Source organism: Delphinapterus leucas, chromosome 5 (genome assembly GCF_059928025.1).
Source record: "Delphinapterus leucas isolate spDelLeu-1000000601 "Yukka" chromosome 5, BTC_Dleu_Yukka2, whole genome shotgun sequence".
Lineage (NCBI taxonomy): Eukaryota > Metazoa > Chordata > Mammalia > Artiodactyla > Monodontidae > Delphinapterus > Delphinapterus leucas.
In genome coordinates this window covers 88,731,825-88,747,432 of record NC_143133.1, presented here as the reverse complement: position 1 = coordinate 88,747,432, position 15,608 = coordinate 88,731,825, and the positions used below count along the sequence as shown (strand labels likewise).

At 38.2% G+C, this 15,608-nt stretch overlaps 1 protein-coding gene across 2 annotated transcripts in view; it reads left to right on the top strand.

The window, feature by feature from the left end:
• Positions 1-15,608, top strand: part of RASSF6 (Ras association domain family member 6) — a 61,627-nt gene that overhangs the window by 28,968 nt on the left and 17,051 nt on the right. The window contains exons 3-5 of one of the 2 annotated variants that reach the window (XM_022599397.3): positions 2,295-2,373; positions 7,322-7,461; positions 14,041-14,138. In XM_022599397.3, coding sequence (XP_022455105.1) covers positions 2,295-2,373; positions 7,322-7,461; positions 14,041-14,138 — 317 coding nt within the window. The remainder of the gene's footprint in view (positions 1-2,294; positions 2,374-7,321; positions 7,462-14,040; positions 14,139-15,608) is intronic. The other variant, XM_022599396.3, reaches the window with a different exon arrangement.

Sequence of the window (15,608 nt, the reverse complement as noted above, 5' to 3'; positions counted from 1 at the left end):
CCTGATCCCAAACATAAAAATCAATATACATGAACTCTGTCATTCATTATTCATTAAATGCTTATTGAATAAGCACCCACTATGAGCAAAGCTCTGCTCTAAGCACTGGGAAGACAGCAATGAATAAAATAGACCAAAATTCCTGCCCTCACGGAGCCAAGTATTCTTATGGGAGGGAGACAGGTATTGAAGATCAAAGGGATTTTAGCAATTACTATATCTGGAAGTTTAATATCATGAGATGCCTCCCCCATAAAGCAACTTATATAAAAAAGCTTTCCACCTGTTGATATGTTTGGTTTTATTTTAGGAATAAGACTTCTTCTGATCATTTCATTCAACCAGTGTTTGTTCAGTTCTTACTATGTGCCATGCTCTCTTCCAGGCACATGAAACATAGTGTGAACGAAACATGGAAGCAAGCCTAGTCTCTTGGAGCTACAGTCTAGTGAAGGAGACAGAGTATAAGATAAATAAATAAAATATATTCAAGGTTAGATGGTGACCAAGGGGCAGAGGTAAGGAGGAAAGCAGGATACGAATGTTGGGAGAAGGCAAACTTTCAGATTTGGTTGTCAAGAAGGACTCCTTGAGCAGGTGACTTTGGAGTAAATACCTAAAAAAAATGAATGCACTAACAGTGTGATGGCATGGGAGAGGTCATTCTGGGCAGAGGGAACAACATGTATAAAGGCCCTGGGGTGAGAATGTGCCTGGAGTACTCAAGGAACATCAAGGAGGCCAGCGGCTAGAGTTCAGTGAGTGAAGGAAAGAGAAGTAGAAATGAGATGGAAGGTGTAAAAGGGATCAGATCACAACTGGCCTTTGAAGTCATTGGAAGGATATTGGCTTTTATTCTAATGATGAGAAGGTATTGAAGAGCTTTGAGCAAAGGAGAGAGGTGATCAGGTTTGTTTTAAAATAACTCCTGCTGTTGAGAATAGACAACAAATACAGGGAGGCTTTTATGAGACTGTTGCCATAATGCAGGTGAGAGAAGATAGCTTGGACCAGCAGGGTGAGTGACAGCAGCATCTTGAGCTGTGGTAGCACAAGGGGAGGATGGAGGTGTGGCAGGAACCAGCATTCCCATTGCCAGACCCCACCTGCCACAGAGGGTGAGATGCCTAGGAGCAACAACTATTCCTGAACTGTTGCTGTATCTCCAGTGGAAAGCATAAAGTCAGGCACATACTAGGTGCTTAAATTAGGTTGATTAAATGTTGTAAAACAAAAGAGGAATGTGAAACGAAATCTGTTTTACAGCTGTCTCCTGCTACAGAACACTCTCCTCACCACTTTGTCTGCAGTCATTTTCCATTCTTTGGTTATTTATTTATTCTCTTATGAAAATATTTTAATTGTTAACTGTCAAAATAAAACTAACTCAAAATTTTATAAAACAACAACCCCGGGAAGAACTTGACAACAGAGAGGACAGTAGAAAAAAATTTTAAATCATCTCAAATCCTACCACCCAGTAGAAATATTTTGATGTATATACTCCAGAATTTTTTTTTTTTTTTTTTGGCTGCACTACACAGCTTGTGGGTCTTAGTTCCCTGAACAGCGATCAAACCTGGGCCCTTGGCCATGAAAGCCTGGAGTCCTAACCACTGGACAGCCAGGGAATTCCCTTTTACTCCAGAATTTTAAACAAAGAATATTTTTAAATGTCAGTTTGTTACTGTCAGATAAAAAGAACCTATACTTACACCATATGGAAAATAACTCCTTCCTTGTTTATCAGGAAAGTCTTTCAAAATAGCACATAAATTAGCTATTACACATTGTATATGCAAAACTATGTGTCTATATATGGGATTAACCCACTCCACCCCCCGCAGGGAAGGCAAAGCTTTCATCAGGGTTTCAAAAGATACTGTGACTTAAATGGGTTGAGAACCACTGCTTTAGATTATAAATTCAATTCAAACAGCTCTTTGCAGCCAGTCATTTCTTCATTATGGAAAATTTTGAAGGACTTTTTAAAAATCAAATTCAACTTTGAAATTATTAACACACATCTTCACTAAGGGAAAGTAACCACCTAAGACCAGATTTTATTTGTTTTACTTTGTTGATTTATTTATGAATTAACACCTTCAACATTTGTTGATGTCCTAAGAAGGCTTCAGTTTTCAATGACCTATATTAAAATGACAGAATAGTAAAGATTCCATTGAATCGTTTTTTCCTATCTCATATCTTTTTGAACTGAAGGCACCATTATTGCCTTCTACCATTAAAAAGCCTAAGACTGATTGTAACTGAATGTAATATTGTTTTTTTAGGGAACAACTTAATTCTTTATTGAAGACCTATAACATCTTTTATAGGAACCAGAAAAATCTGCATATTTTATATGGACAGGTAAGCCCGTCAAAGAAATGCAGTACAGTTTAATTCACAGGAGAAAAAAATCCATAAAAGTACAGAGAAGTCAGGATAAGTTGGAGTCCATAAGGCAAAACGTCTGGGAGAAGCAGGTGAATCTTTAACTTGATCAGGATTTTTCAGCTTTAGACTATATTGCAAAATCCTAGTCCTGAAACATGTGACTTTCCAAGTATTTTTTTAGAATGGGAAAACGTTTAAAACAACTTTAATGACATATTTGCTTTCTACTTTAAAAACAGAGTATGAACATCTTTTGAACAGCAATTCCATTAAAAATCTATCCTAGTAACAATTCAGCAAGCATTTTTAAGGTTGCAGCTGGCAGGCTACTGTACAAAGTGGCCTTAGATTGGTTTTTTAATGCCTCATCCTCCACAGGTCTTCCTACTCAGTCTTGTATTCTAATGAGACTCACTTCACATCTTTACAATATCTTCCTGGTCCTAGGGAACATTAGAACTTTCTACCTACGTTTCAGATCTTCAAATGTGTACAACATAGACTTTAGGCCACCATTGGCTTAAATCTGCAATTGGAACAGAAGGAAATTTATAAACCTCTCTGGCCCTTACTAGTGAGCTTAAATGATTTAGTTTGATTGGACATTTCAGTTACCTTCCCAAATGTAATTTCCTAGAGAAGTAGGAAATAACTAATCCCTTTATAAAGAAATGGGCCTAAATTTTTTAAATGGCCTAATTTTAAATTATTTCAATATTATCCTGTATCTTAGATCTCTCATATAGGTAACTGTAAAAATATAAAATTTAAGAAAAGATCAAAACTTTAAGAAAATGATTTCATATTTTAATTCGGTTGTTTCCATAGAATTCATGATGTTAAGAAGTTCATTTCCTTTAGGAAAATGTTTGAATTTTGATGTGACAAGCATATAAGTTGAGGCGTGTCATTTCCTATTCTGTGAATCAGTGCTCAATCTGCAAAAGTCATTTGATTTCTTAGAATAAAGTGTCCTGTCTTACATAATTTTTTAAAACTGTATGAAGTAAAGTATACAGTGAGAATATCAGATTGCTTAATCTTTCCATCTTTACTCACCATCAATAAAGTTAGAATCCGGAATTTTGCAAGTCTCTGACTTAGTTACAATGATGGGCACTGTTAAAAGGGGCAGTCCATGGAGAATAGCATGTAGCTTTCTAAATCTCTGATTAATTAACTTAATGAATATTTATTGTATACAACACAGCAGACATTGTTCTAAAAGCTAGAGACATAGCAATGAAGAAACTAGACAATGTCCTGCCTTCATGCTTGCTTACATTTTAGTAGTCAGAAAAGAAACAAAAAAGTAAACTGTGTATCCAATGGCAATAAAGGCTGGAGAGGGACTTCGCTTGTGACACAGTGGTTAAGAATCCGCCTGTCAATGCAGGGGACACGGGCTCGAGCCCTGGTCTGGGGAGATCCCACATGCTGCGGAGCAACTAAGCCTGTGCGACACAACTACTGAGTTGCCTACTGCAGCTACGTGCTGCAGCTACTGAAGCCTGCACACCTAGAGCCCGTGCTCTGCGACAAGAGAAGCCACCGCAACGAGAAGCCCGCACACCGCAACAAAGAGTAGCCCCTGCTCGCCGCAACGAAGACCCAATGCAGCCAAAAAAAGAAAGGCTGTGGAGAATAACAAAGCAGGGAAGAGGGCTCAGGAATCTAAGTGGATGAGGAAAGAGGAACATTTGACCAAAGACTGAAAGATGTCAGGGAGCAAACCTTGTAGAAGTCTGTGGGACACACATTCCAGGCACAGACATATCCAGCAGCCCAATAAAGGTCCTGAGCCTGGCTGGTGTAACTGAGGTACGGTGGGGAAGCCAGTGCAGCAGGAACCTTGTGGGAATGGGATAGTAGAGAACAAGGAAGCTATAGAGAGAACTGAGAAGGGGAGGGCACCAGAGCATGTAGGGTCCTATAGATCATTGTGAAGACTTCAGCTTGTACTTGGAATGAGATGGAAAGCCACTGAGGAGTTGTGATATTATCTAAAGATTCATTTTAAAAGGATCTCTCTAACGAACTTATGGTTACCGGGGGCAAGGTGGGGGAGGGATAGTTAGGGAGTTTGGGATTGACATGTACACACTGCTGTATTTAAAGTGGATAACCAACAAGGACCTACTGTACAGCACAGGGAACCTGCTCAATATTATGTAACAATCTAAATGGGAAAAGAATTTGAAAAAGAATAGATACATATATATGTATAGCGGAATCACTTTGCTGTACACCCGAAACTAACACAACATTGTTAATCAACTATACTCTAATATAAAATAAAAAGTTAAAAAAGTAAAAAATAAAACGATCTCTCTAGCTACTAGGAATACATAGAGGGGCAAGAGAAGAATGAGGTAGACCCCAAAGAAACTATTGCGATAATCAGGCAAACAATGACAGAGGCATAAACTAGAATTGTGGTAGTACCCATGGTGAGTATAGCCACATTGGGGATATATTTTTAAGGTAAAGCTAATGGGATTTGCTAACGTATCGGATTTTGAGAGGTTAAGTATGAAAGAAAGATTAATGGTGACTTTAAAAATGTTGACCTGAACAACTGGAAAGATGGGGGTTCTATTTACCAAGATGGGGAAGACTGGGAAAGGAAAATATTTACAGGAAGAAAGATCAAAAGTTAATTAGGAATGTATTAAATTTGATGTCAAGTTTGACAACTGAAGTTTAGGGGAAGGTTTGGGCTGTATATCTAAAGTTGGGAGCTATTAGTTTAGAGATGGCACATAAGGATCATTGAGATCACCAAGGGTATTGGTGTAGATCCAGAAGAGAAAAGGCCTGAAGATTGAGACAATGAGATTAGATAAGTATAAACGAGGCTTCAGGGATAATTTATTTAGTTAATTTCAAAAGGGATGATTTCTTTTTTTAAATTAAATTAGTTTATTTATTTATGGCTGCACTGGGTCTTCGTTGCTGCACACGGGCTTTCTCTAGTTGCGGCGAACGGGGGCTACTCTTTGTTGCGGTGTGCAGGCTTCTCACTGTAGTGGCTTCTCTTGTGGAGCACGGGCTCTAGGTACACAGGCTTCAGTAGTTGTGGTGCGCAGGCTCAGTAGTTGTGGCTTACGGGCTCTAGAGCACAGGCTCAGTAATTGCGGCACACAGGCCTCGTTGCTCCATGGCATGTGGAGTCCTCCCGGACCAGGGCTTGAACCCGTGTCCCCTGCATTGGCAGGCGGATTCTCAACCTCTGCGCCACCAGGGAAGTCCTAGAGATGGTTTCTGAAATTAAAAAATATTCTGATATTCCTTACATGAGTAAACCTCATTTTCTGATAATAGTTGGAGTATTTCTTCTTGAAAGCAAAAGTTAGATAACCTCAGAAGAGCAGTTATTCTATGAGATTTTTGTTTTGTTTTGTTTTGTTTTTTGCGGTATGCAGGGCCTCTCACTGTTGTGGCCTCTCCCATTGCGGAGCACAGGCTCCGGATGCGCAGGCTCAGCGGCCATGGCTCACGGGCCCAGCCGCTCCGCGGCATGTGGGATCTTCCCGGACCGGGGCACGAACCCGTGTCCCCTGCATTGGTAGGCGGACTCTCAACCACTGCCCCACCAGGGAAGCCCCCCTATGAGTTTTTGATTTAAGGGATTCATTGTAGTATAATTAAGCCACGAAAAGGTGTTATACATCAATAACTAAAATGTAGGCTCTGCATCACGTACTGCCCTTTCAGAGAGCAAATTATGTTTGGCTGTCAAGGACAACTGATTGGTACCTGACCTCACAGTGATCTGAAATATGAACTCAAAAGGAGGAGAAAGAGCAAAACTTTGTTTCAGGAGTGACTCCAAAGTAGGTTTGTCAGCCAAAGAAATAATAAGCAATATCATTTATTGAGCACTGTAAATACGAGGTCCTATGAATCAAGGATTGTTATGATTTCGTTCTTCAGAAGAAGCAGCCCAGGTTTATAGGTGTTTGACATCTTGCCCAAGAGAACACAGCTAGAAAATGGCAGAGCCAGAGTTCAAACACAGGTCTGTCTGATTCCAGAGTCTGGAGTTTTCATTACACTCTCAAATAAGAATTGAGTCATTTACGTTTATATTTATTATGTTTTCTAATTATTGATTTTTCATAATAACAAGTAGTTATTGCATGTTAGAGTAGTTATTGGATAGTTGGAATATTCTTTCTATATTTCCCAAATTTACTATAATAGCAACACTACTTTAATAACAGACTTTTACATATATAAGAGAGAAATAGATTAGAAAATACATTCTATGGGAATGTGCTTTGGTATTAATATCTACATCCACAGGATAAGTAAGGGTTCAATCCTGTTTACTAATTTTTCTTTGCATAGAATTCCCTTCTTTTGTTATAATAGTTCCAACTTAAAAGAGATTACTCAAGTGCTATTGATTTTTTTCAAAAATATAATTTGTTGTGTATTTTACACTGTGTTTTTACGTACATTATTTCACTTGTTCTGCATAAGTTTGTGAGCTAAATTTTTCCTGTTCAGAAATGAGAAAATAGCCACTAAACTGAACAATAGCTGTTCTTCTGAATTCTACTTTAGCACAGTTTTTAATTCTGCTTTAATTTTACGCTAAATAGAATTATAGAATTAAAATTCCACTTAATTGAAGAAGCAGAGTTCAGAAAATATTTTAGCATACTGTGCCCTCTGGTGGGCACGTCATTACCATTATGACTTTGCTGGTTATAGCTGTTTTCAAACATAAAAGAATGTTTCAAAAGTAGAAATGTTTTGTAGATAAATTTAAAAACCAAACAGTCCCACCTGGGAATTTATTTTTTATCTATTAAGGTGTCTTACAGACTTCATTTCTACATCTTCAGTTAAAACATTTGCCTTCTATAAATAATACAAAAACAGTGTTTGTGATGATTGGTTTCTCCCCTAGACTGACGATGGTAAACTAATTGTTGAAGGAATGCTGGACATTTTCTGGGGAGTAAAGCAGCCTATACAACTGAAAATACAAGATGAGAAGCAAATCCCTTCTTTCGCTGTGCTGAAGTCACCAGATGTCTTTTCCAAAAGGTGAGCTACCTTTTATGATTTTAATTCCTTAGAAAATGATCTTCATATTTACCTTTTTTGTGTGCCTCAAGGATGAAAGCTCTAAAGTTTATACACAACCTCATTTAATCCCCCATCAACTCTAGGACGTATGTGTCCAGGGCTCTGAGAGGTTAGGTAGTTTGTGCAAGATCCCCAATTACCATGTAGCAGAACTGGACTGGACCTCAGGTCTATGAGCACCAGAGTCTGGCTCTTGACCTCTCTGCTGTATTCCTTCTCTTCTGGGAGACTGCATTCTTCCACTAGAGAAAACAAAATGTAAAGGCAAGATTTCATTAGCCCTGGTCTTATCACCAAAAAGAGGGGGATAAAATTTAAATTTCTCCTCTTCTTAGAACAAAGGGCTTTTCCCGCTTTCTGGAAAGGAGGCTTAATTATGTTCCATCTGATTGCTGTGTCCTGTTAGGATCAGGACAAAGTGCATGTGAAGTACAGTAAATGCACAAAACAGTACTCTGTGTGGGTTTATGCAACTGTACCTTGAATGCGTAAGTTGGGCTGAGATATATATTTTCATTATCCTTTAAAAGTTTTAGAAAAATTAATAAATATTCCCAAAGAAATCACAGATATAAATATTGTTTTCTTCCTCCCTCCCTTCTCCCCTTCCTTTTTAATCCTTGACTTTCTAACACATCTCCTTTTTGCGTGTACATGGAGGTATCAAGCGTTCTCTTCATCCATCCTTCTGTCCATAACTAGATGAGCTGGAGTTCTAGCAGGAGAGAGGATGGAGAGAGAGCAGCCAAGGCATTTTCCTCAATCTGACCTTTGGTCATAACCAGGAAAATCGGATATCACCTTGAGGGAAGCCCCAATTTTCCTTTGGGGAAAACGCTGAGGTCCCACTATGATTTGCACCTTGCCAATCTTTATCAAATGTGAGGTTCCAGCAATTCCAGCAATTTTATAATTCCCTACACATGTCATGCAGTTTCTTACTTTCCTGACTCTCTGCCTGGAAGCCTATCTGCTTCTCGACATCCATTTGCTAGACTCTTCCACCAATCCTTTAAGATTCAGGTCGGTAACACATTCTCCAGAGAGCCTTTTCTGACCCTGTAGTAGGTACCCTGACAACTTTTCTATATCCCTTTCAGAGCACGCCATTAACTGTATTTTTATACCTCTGCCCCCACCCCAGCCTGTGAGCTCCTCAAGGGTAAGGAGCATGCTTTATTCATTTTTATCCTGGTGCTCAGCAGTGTGTCGGCACAAAGAGAGGACTCAGAATTTAGTATCAAATGAAGCCCACGGAATCCTGGTGGTTAAATTACCTCTGCTCTGTTGGGTAAACTGTCTCTCCATCTACCACTTCTGATTAGTCTCCCATCCAAGCTAATGAAGGGCAAAGGGTCCAGTACTTATGAATAGCAGAAGAGAAACCACAGACAGGCAGCCTGATGAAGCCCTGCATCCCTCACCTTCAGGTACTAGGAGATTGATGGGGCTGATGATTCTAAATGACAAGGAGCATCATTTAAAAGTAAAAATTACCCCTGGGCCCTGCTTTTAGGAAACTGTACAAGATATGAATTTGGCAAAATTAGCTATCATTCTTCATATTGCCTAAGAACTCATTGCAAAGTTCTCTGAGCAGCCAGCTCTTTTTGATGCATTTAAATTATTTGAATCATGAACGCTTGATTAATATGGAACACTATGGGAAGCTGTCAAAGAGTTGCAGTAAGCTACCTGTTTTAGCACGTTAAGCTATCACGATTTTGAATGGACATCCCAAGATATTTTCTTTAATTTCTCAAATTAAAATTCAAACCCTTGGGCTTCCCTGGTGGCGCAGTGGTTGAGAGTCCGCCTGCCGATGCAGGGGACACGGGTTCGTGCCCCGGTCCAGGAAGATCCCACATGCCGCGGAGCGGCTGGGACCGTGAGCCATGGCCGCTGAGCCTGTGCGTCCAGAGCCTGTGCTCCGCAACGGGAGAGGCCACAACAGTGAGAAGCCCGCGTACCGCAAAAAAAAAAAAAAAATTCCAACCCTTGTTCCTAGAAACACTGAATTTAAGGATGAGTTTCAGAAGCCCAGGTAGACAAGGTATATTGATGCCTTTCCATATTCTGTGGCAGATTATAAATTAATCTCCTTATGATGTCACTTCCATAGATTCCATTTGCCTTTTCTTATTGTTTATCAGAACAGTGCTGTGAAACAAACATAAATTATCTCCTTTAGTTTAAAGCTGAGAAAAAAAATAATAAAGTTGAGAAAGACTACCCTAGAAAACTTTGCTTGCCCTTTACCACAGTAATGAGACTTACTGGGAGAATATTTGAAGTGCAGTGTATCAGATTTTTCTGGTGGGTAAGAATTGTCAGAAAAAGATCCTTGATCTCTGATTCCCTAGTGGGGTGCAGAGCCACTTTGTTTCAATCCAGTTCTAGACACCCTCACTCTGGTTGCTACCCTCAATGTGGTATTCGTTTAAACTCTGAGCCTTGAATGAAATCGTGTAAGGAAATGTACTATTCCCTCACTCCCTAACAATTCTTATTGTTCTCTTTCCCACACTGGGTTTCTGTGGGCAGAACTTATACCTCTACTCTCTCAGGATCACAGATTTAATATCTCCAGTGGATGGATATGGAATGTGGAATGAAAGACGTGGGAGTTGTGTACAATCTTTTCTTTCAATTCACCGTTGGAGAGAATCATCAGTTTGTCAAGCTAGTTTGTTTTAATTTTCTTTGAAATGAGTCACACTGAGTCAGCTTAATGGGAGTGGTATAAGTTTAAAAGTAAATCAGTTTGAGCTGTGACCACTTGTGATCTTTTATGGAAACAATTCTACGGACAGTACTTTGATCTCTCATATCTGGTCCAAGTATTTTGTCTTGGAAATTTTTTGTAAAAACAGCTTTATTGAGGTTATGTTTGCTTGCACCAGTTTTCATTTCTGCTTTTAATGTCTTTCCAAAGTCTGCTTTGACATGCGCTGGACAAATCATGGCAGAATGGCATAAAGAGCAAAAACTGGACAGGTGTACATTTGAACGGCATCAATAGTGTTTTTTCTTTTACAAGGTGGGTAGAGAAGTGGCCACCTTCTATGTGTCTATCAAATTTCGACCTCCTTTTTATTTTGCAGCTCATTAGAAAACCTCCCCACAGTTTAAATTTGCTAATGGTGTATATCCTGAAGCTTGATCAGGGCAACGCTAACAGTCCTGTGCTTGGGCAAGTTAAACTATTTGATAGTACATGAAGTCCCAATGAGGTTTCTTTGGAAAACTTTGGGTAACTACCTTCAAGCTTAGTCACTTGCACAGCTGTATGTGGAAACACTTCAAATTACACAATCCAAAGCTGAAAACGGGTGGGTTTGGGGGTGATGGGGGTGTTGTTTATTTTTGCTAAGATGGTAGGAAGGAAAATGGGCCAAACACTGACCATATTGAGGCATGTTTGTTTCTCTGTATTTCTGTGACACCACTAAGCTGAGAGAAGGTGAGGACAGGGGTGAAGTTGGGCAGGATTACCAAGAATTTATAGCACATCACTGGTCTGGTATGCTTGGGCTCTCTCATCTTCCCCCATGGGAGATAGCATTGGGGTGCTTTGCCTTTTTAGTTTCCATTTTTCGTTGGTATTCTGTCTTTTCCATTGCCAACACTCTTTCTATGATAATCACATCTGCCTTTTTCAATTAATCTTCTATAGATTGGGGAAAATTGATAATTTTATCTCTCATAAGAATAACTAGAAAAGGGAGCCCTCCTACACTCTTGGTGGCAATGTAAATTGGTACAGCCACTATGGAGAACATTATGGAGGTTCCTTAAAAAAATAAAAATAGAGTTACCATATTATACTGCAATCCCACTCCTGGACATATATCCGTAAAAGATTAAAACTCTAATTTGAAAAGATACATGAACCCCAATGTTCATAGCAGCACTATTTACAGTCGCCAAGACTTGGAAGCAACCTAAATGTCCATTGAAAGATGAATGGATAAAGATGATGTTTTATATATATATATAAATGGAATATTACTCAGCCATAAAAAAGAATTAAATAATTCCATTTGCAGCAAGATGGATGGACCTGGAGAACATCATACTGAGTGAAGTAAGTCAGACAAAAATAAATACCACAAATATCACTTATATGTGGAATCTAAAACAAATGATACAAATGAACTTATTTACAAAACAGAAATAGACTCACAGACACAGAAAACAAACTTATGGTTACCAAAGGGGAAAAGTGGGGGAGGGATAAATTAGGAGTTTGGGATTAACAGATACACACTACTATATATAAAATAGGTAAACAACAAGGACCTCCTGTATAGCACAAGAACTATATTCAATATCTTGTAATAACCTATAATGGAAAAGAATCCAAAAAAGGAAATATATACATATATATATATATATATATATATATATCTTAATCACTTTGCTATACACCTAAAACATTGTAAATTAACTATACTTCAATTGAAAATAAAAAAGGAAGAATAACTAGAGTCTGAGTCAGGACCAAAACAGTTCTCCTTTGAGTTAAAGTTATTGCCTAAAGTTCTTGGACTTTTAAGACATTTATTTTGACTGGCTATATTCTGTATAGTACAGCTTACTAGAAAATTAATAAACAAATATATTAGGATTATCTTATCTATGTCATAAGGCTTTTATTATGAGGCTCAAATGATATAGAAGTTGTAAAAAGACATCAAAGGAATTCAGAGATCAAGGAAGAAAAGGACCATGTTTATTCATATTTGCCACCACTAGTATGAATAAGCATTTTTTGTTGCTATTGCCACCAGTGACATTTGGGAAGAATTAATGCCACAGATTCCCTATGGGTGAATATTTTTTGGTCATAAGGAAAACAGACATTATGGAAGAGACTCTTAGTAGGACTAAGACGGGTCCCAGCTACGATAGTGTCTATTAACCTAGAGATATCTAGGAATACCTTGGATCCCTAATGGCTCCTGACCCATCATGAAATGGCTGGGGATTATGATGAGGATAACAATGAAGATGAGGACGATCACAATAGTTTTTAACACATATTGAGTGCTTACTCTGTGTTGGGCACTTTTTCAAGGATTTTACACAAATTAACTCATTTAATCTTCTCAATAACCTTATCCTACCTCATACTATAATCATCCCCATTTCATAGGTGAGAACACTAATGCACAGAGAAGATAAGTAGCTTATCTAAAGCCAGAAAGAAAATAACAATGAGTGTTGGCCCAACTGGTAAAAATAAGCAGTTGCCCAGTTTTATGTATTCTGGGCATTAGAATGCATTGAAAATTGTTAGTACCCTATATAAATCATGATTGTCAGAAAAGAAGTTTCTCATACACTTTCCTCCTTTATAAATCGCATTCTTTATAGTGCTCAAGGGTCTTAAAGATAGGCTTTATATCATTATATTGGAGTCACTTTACCTAAAAATGCTTTGAATACAACAGGAACTTAATGCAAGTTGGCAGAATAAACACTTTGTATCTAAACTCTCCTAAAAGCATTGTGAGATATCTGTATAAGAATGGATTCTGTATGGTGTTAGGGAGTGTGCTAATTTCTTTCTTTTACATGTAGCTGTCCAGTTTTCCCAGCACCACTTATTGAAAAGGCTGTCTTTTCTCCATTGTATATTCTTGCCTCTCTTATCAAAAATAAGGTGAACATATGTGTCCATCGACAGATGAATGGATAAAGATGTGACACATATATACAATGGAATATTACTCAGCCATAAAAAGAAACGAAATTGAGTTATCTGTAGAGAGGTGGATGGACCTAGAGTTTGTCATACAGAGTGAGGTAAGTCAGAAAGAGAAAAACAAATACTGTATGCTAACACATATATATGGAATCTTAAAAAAAGGTCAGGGAGGGGTTCTGAAGAACCTAGGGGCAGGACAGGAATAAAGACACAGACGTAGAGAATGGACTTGAGGACAAGGGGAGGAGGAAGGGTAAGCTGGGACGAAGTGAGAGTGGCATGGACATATATACATTACCAAATGTAAAATAAATAGCTAGTGAGAAGCAGCTGCATAGCACAGGGAGGTCAGCTCGGTGCTTTGTGACCACCTAGAGGGGTGAGATAAGGAGGGTGAGAGGGAGTTGCAAGAGGGAGGAGATATTGTATATGTATAGCTGATTCACTTTGTTATAAAGCAGAAACTAACACACCATTGTAAAGCAATTATACCCCAATAAAGATGTTAAAAAAATGGATTATATTGGTTTCTACTAATTCCATTGGCACATATGTTTTACAGAATCTATATAATCTTGTGGTTCAGTGTGTAACTGAAGTATTGTGTCAAAACATGCTTAAAATCAGTACAAGAATTATTTAAAACGCAAGCTGACTACTCTGGTATAAATATAATTTTAATAATACAAAAAATTGTTATAACTTAGGATGACGTGTCTACCTACAGAGGCCCACAGCATTATATTAATACTGTACATCTGAAAACCATCCTACGCCTTTTTATGAATAGAATAATATCACTTACAAGATTTATTACTTTTCAGGGGAATGACACGCTGGGGAGAATTTGATGATCTTTACCGTATTAGTGATTTGGACAGGACTCAGATTCCAGTGTCTGGAGCAACAGATTCCCAGGAAGGTCAGTATCAAAATCTTATTAATGAGGAGACTTTTTTAAACTAATACAAAGCATGAATCCTAAATGTTCTTCTGAAATTCAACATTTTATATACCGTTACTTTTTTTTTTTTTTTTTGCGGTACGCGGGCCTCTCACCGTTGTGGCTTCTCCCATTGCGGAGCATAGGCTCTGGACGCGCAGGCTCAGCAGCCATGGCTCACGGGCCCAGCCGCTCCACGGCATGTGGCATCCTCCCGGACCGGGGCACGAACCCGTGTCCCCTGCATCGGCAGGCGGACTCCCAACCACTGCGCCACCAGGGAAGCCCTACCATTACTTATTAAACCCTTATTTTATATTAAAAAAATATATTTTAGAAACATACTAACTTAAGTCACTACAGTGCTCATATGATGTTTAAGAACCTTACTTTGCTATATAAAAACATTATTTTTTTAATTACATGAGGTCCCTTAGATTTACTAGATTAGGGAGAACTGATGGTTTGAGTAAAGTTTGTGTACATAAAATTGTTTTATATTTTCCCCAAGGATTAGGATCATTTATTATACTCAGAAGATTTCTATGTTAGACCAAGCCCTTCAGATTGAATTTTACATCTTTTGAGAAGTTGAACATTTCGGTTAATAGATATTTATATAACATTGCTTCTCAGAGGCAGATATACTGCATTCACTATATCTGATAGGGTTGTTTCAAGCATTTATTTAAAAAAGAGAAATCTACTTGAACATCAAGTGAGTTCATATCAAATTTGACAAACGAATGGAAAATGCCAGCCCCTATGACATGTGACAACAGTAATCATAATAATGATGATGTGTTAGTAATAATATTAGTATCTGTCATTTACTGAGACTCGGGCATGATATCTTACATTTTACATGGATTTCATTTTCGTGTAATATGTAGAGACCCAAAGAGAAGATGATGACTGAGGCTGGGGTGGGGTTCACATTCCCGGGATGGTGATATTACCAAACTGACTTCAGACTGAACAGGGGTATGGTGCTGGCATTATCTTCATGAATCTACCAACAACTTCCAATGTTTAGCTTAATTTTTTTCAAAGCATTCTCAGTTCAGTCCTCTCTGCTGTCTCTATAACAACTCAGATTCTGTAACAAACATGATGCTCCTTCCTGGATTCCCTTATTTTTGTCTTATGGCCTTTTGGCATCTTTTATATAAGGGTCCTTATAATTAGCCCTTTGACAACACTCATCTAAACACAAGGGAATTCCAATCTCTTGGCACCAAAGATACAATAAAAATCTATTTTTATTTAAGCAACAGTGCTAGAGAAAGATGAAGTATCACATACTTATACTCTAATTACAGTATAATTAAAATTCCAAGGTAAAATGGAAAACAAGTGTCACCAGATGACCCTATTCTTAAAGAAGATCATTGCTATTTTCTGTTTAAAAGCATTATAGTCCATTGCATAGCTATATAATTACTAAGT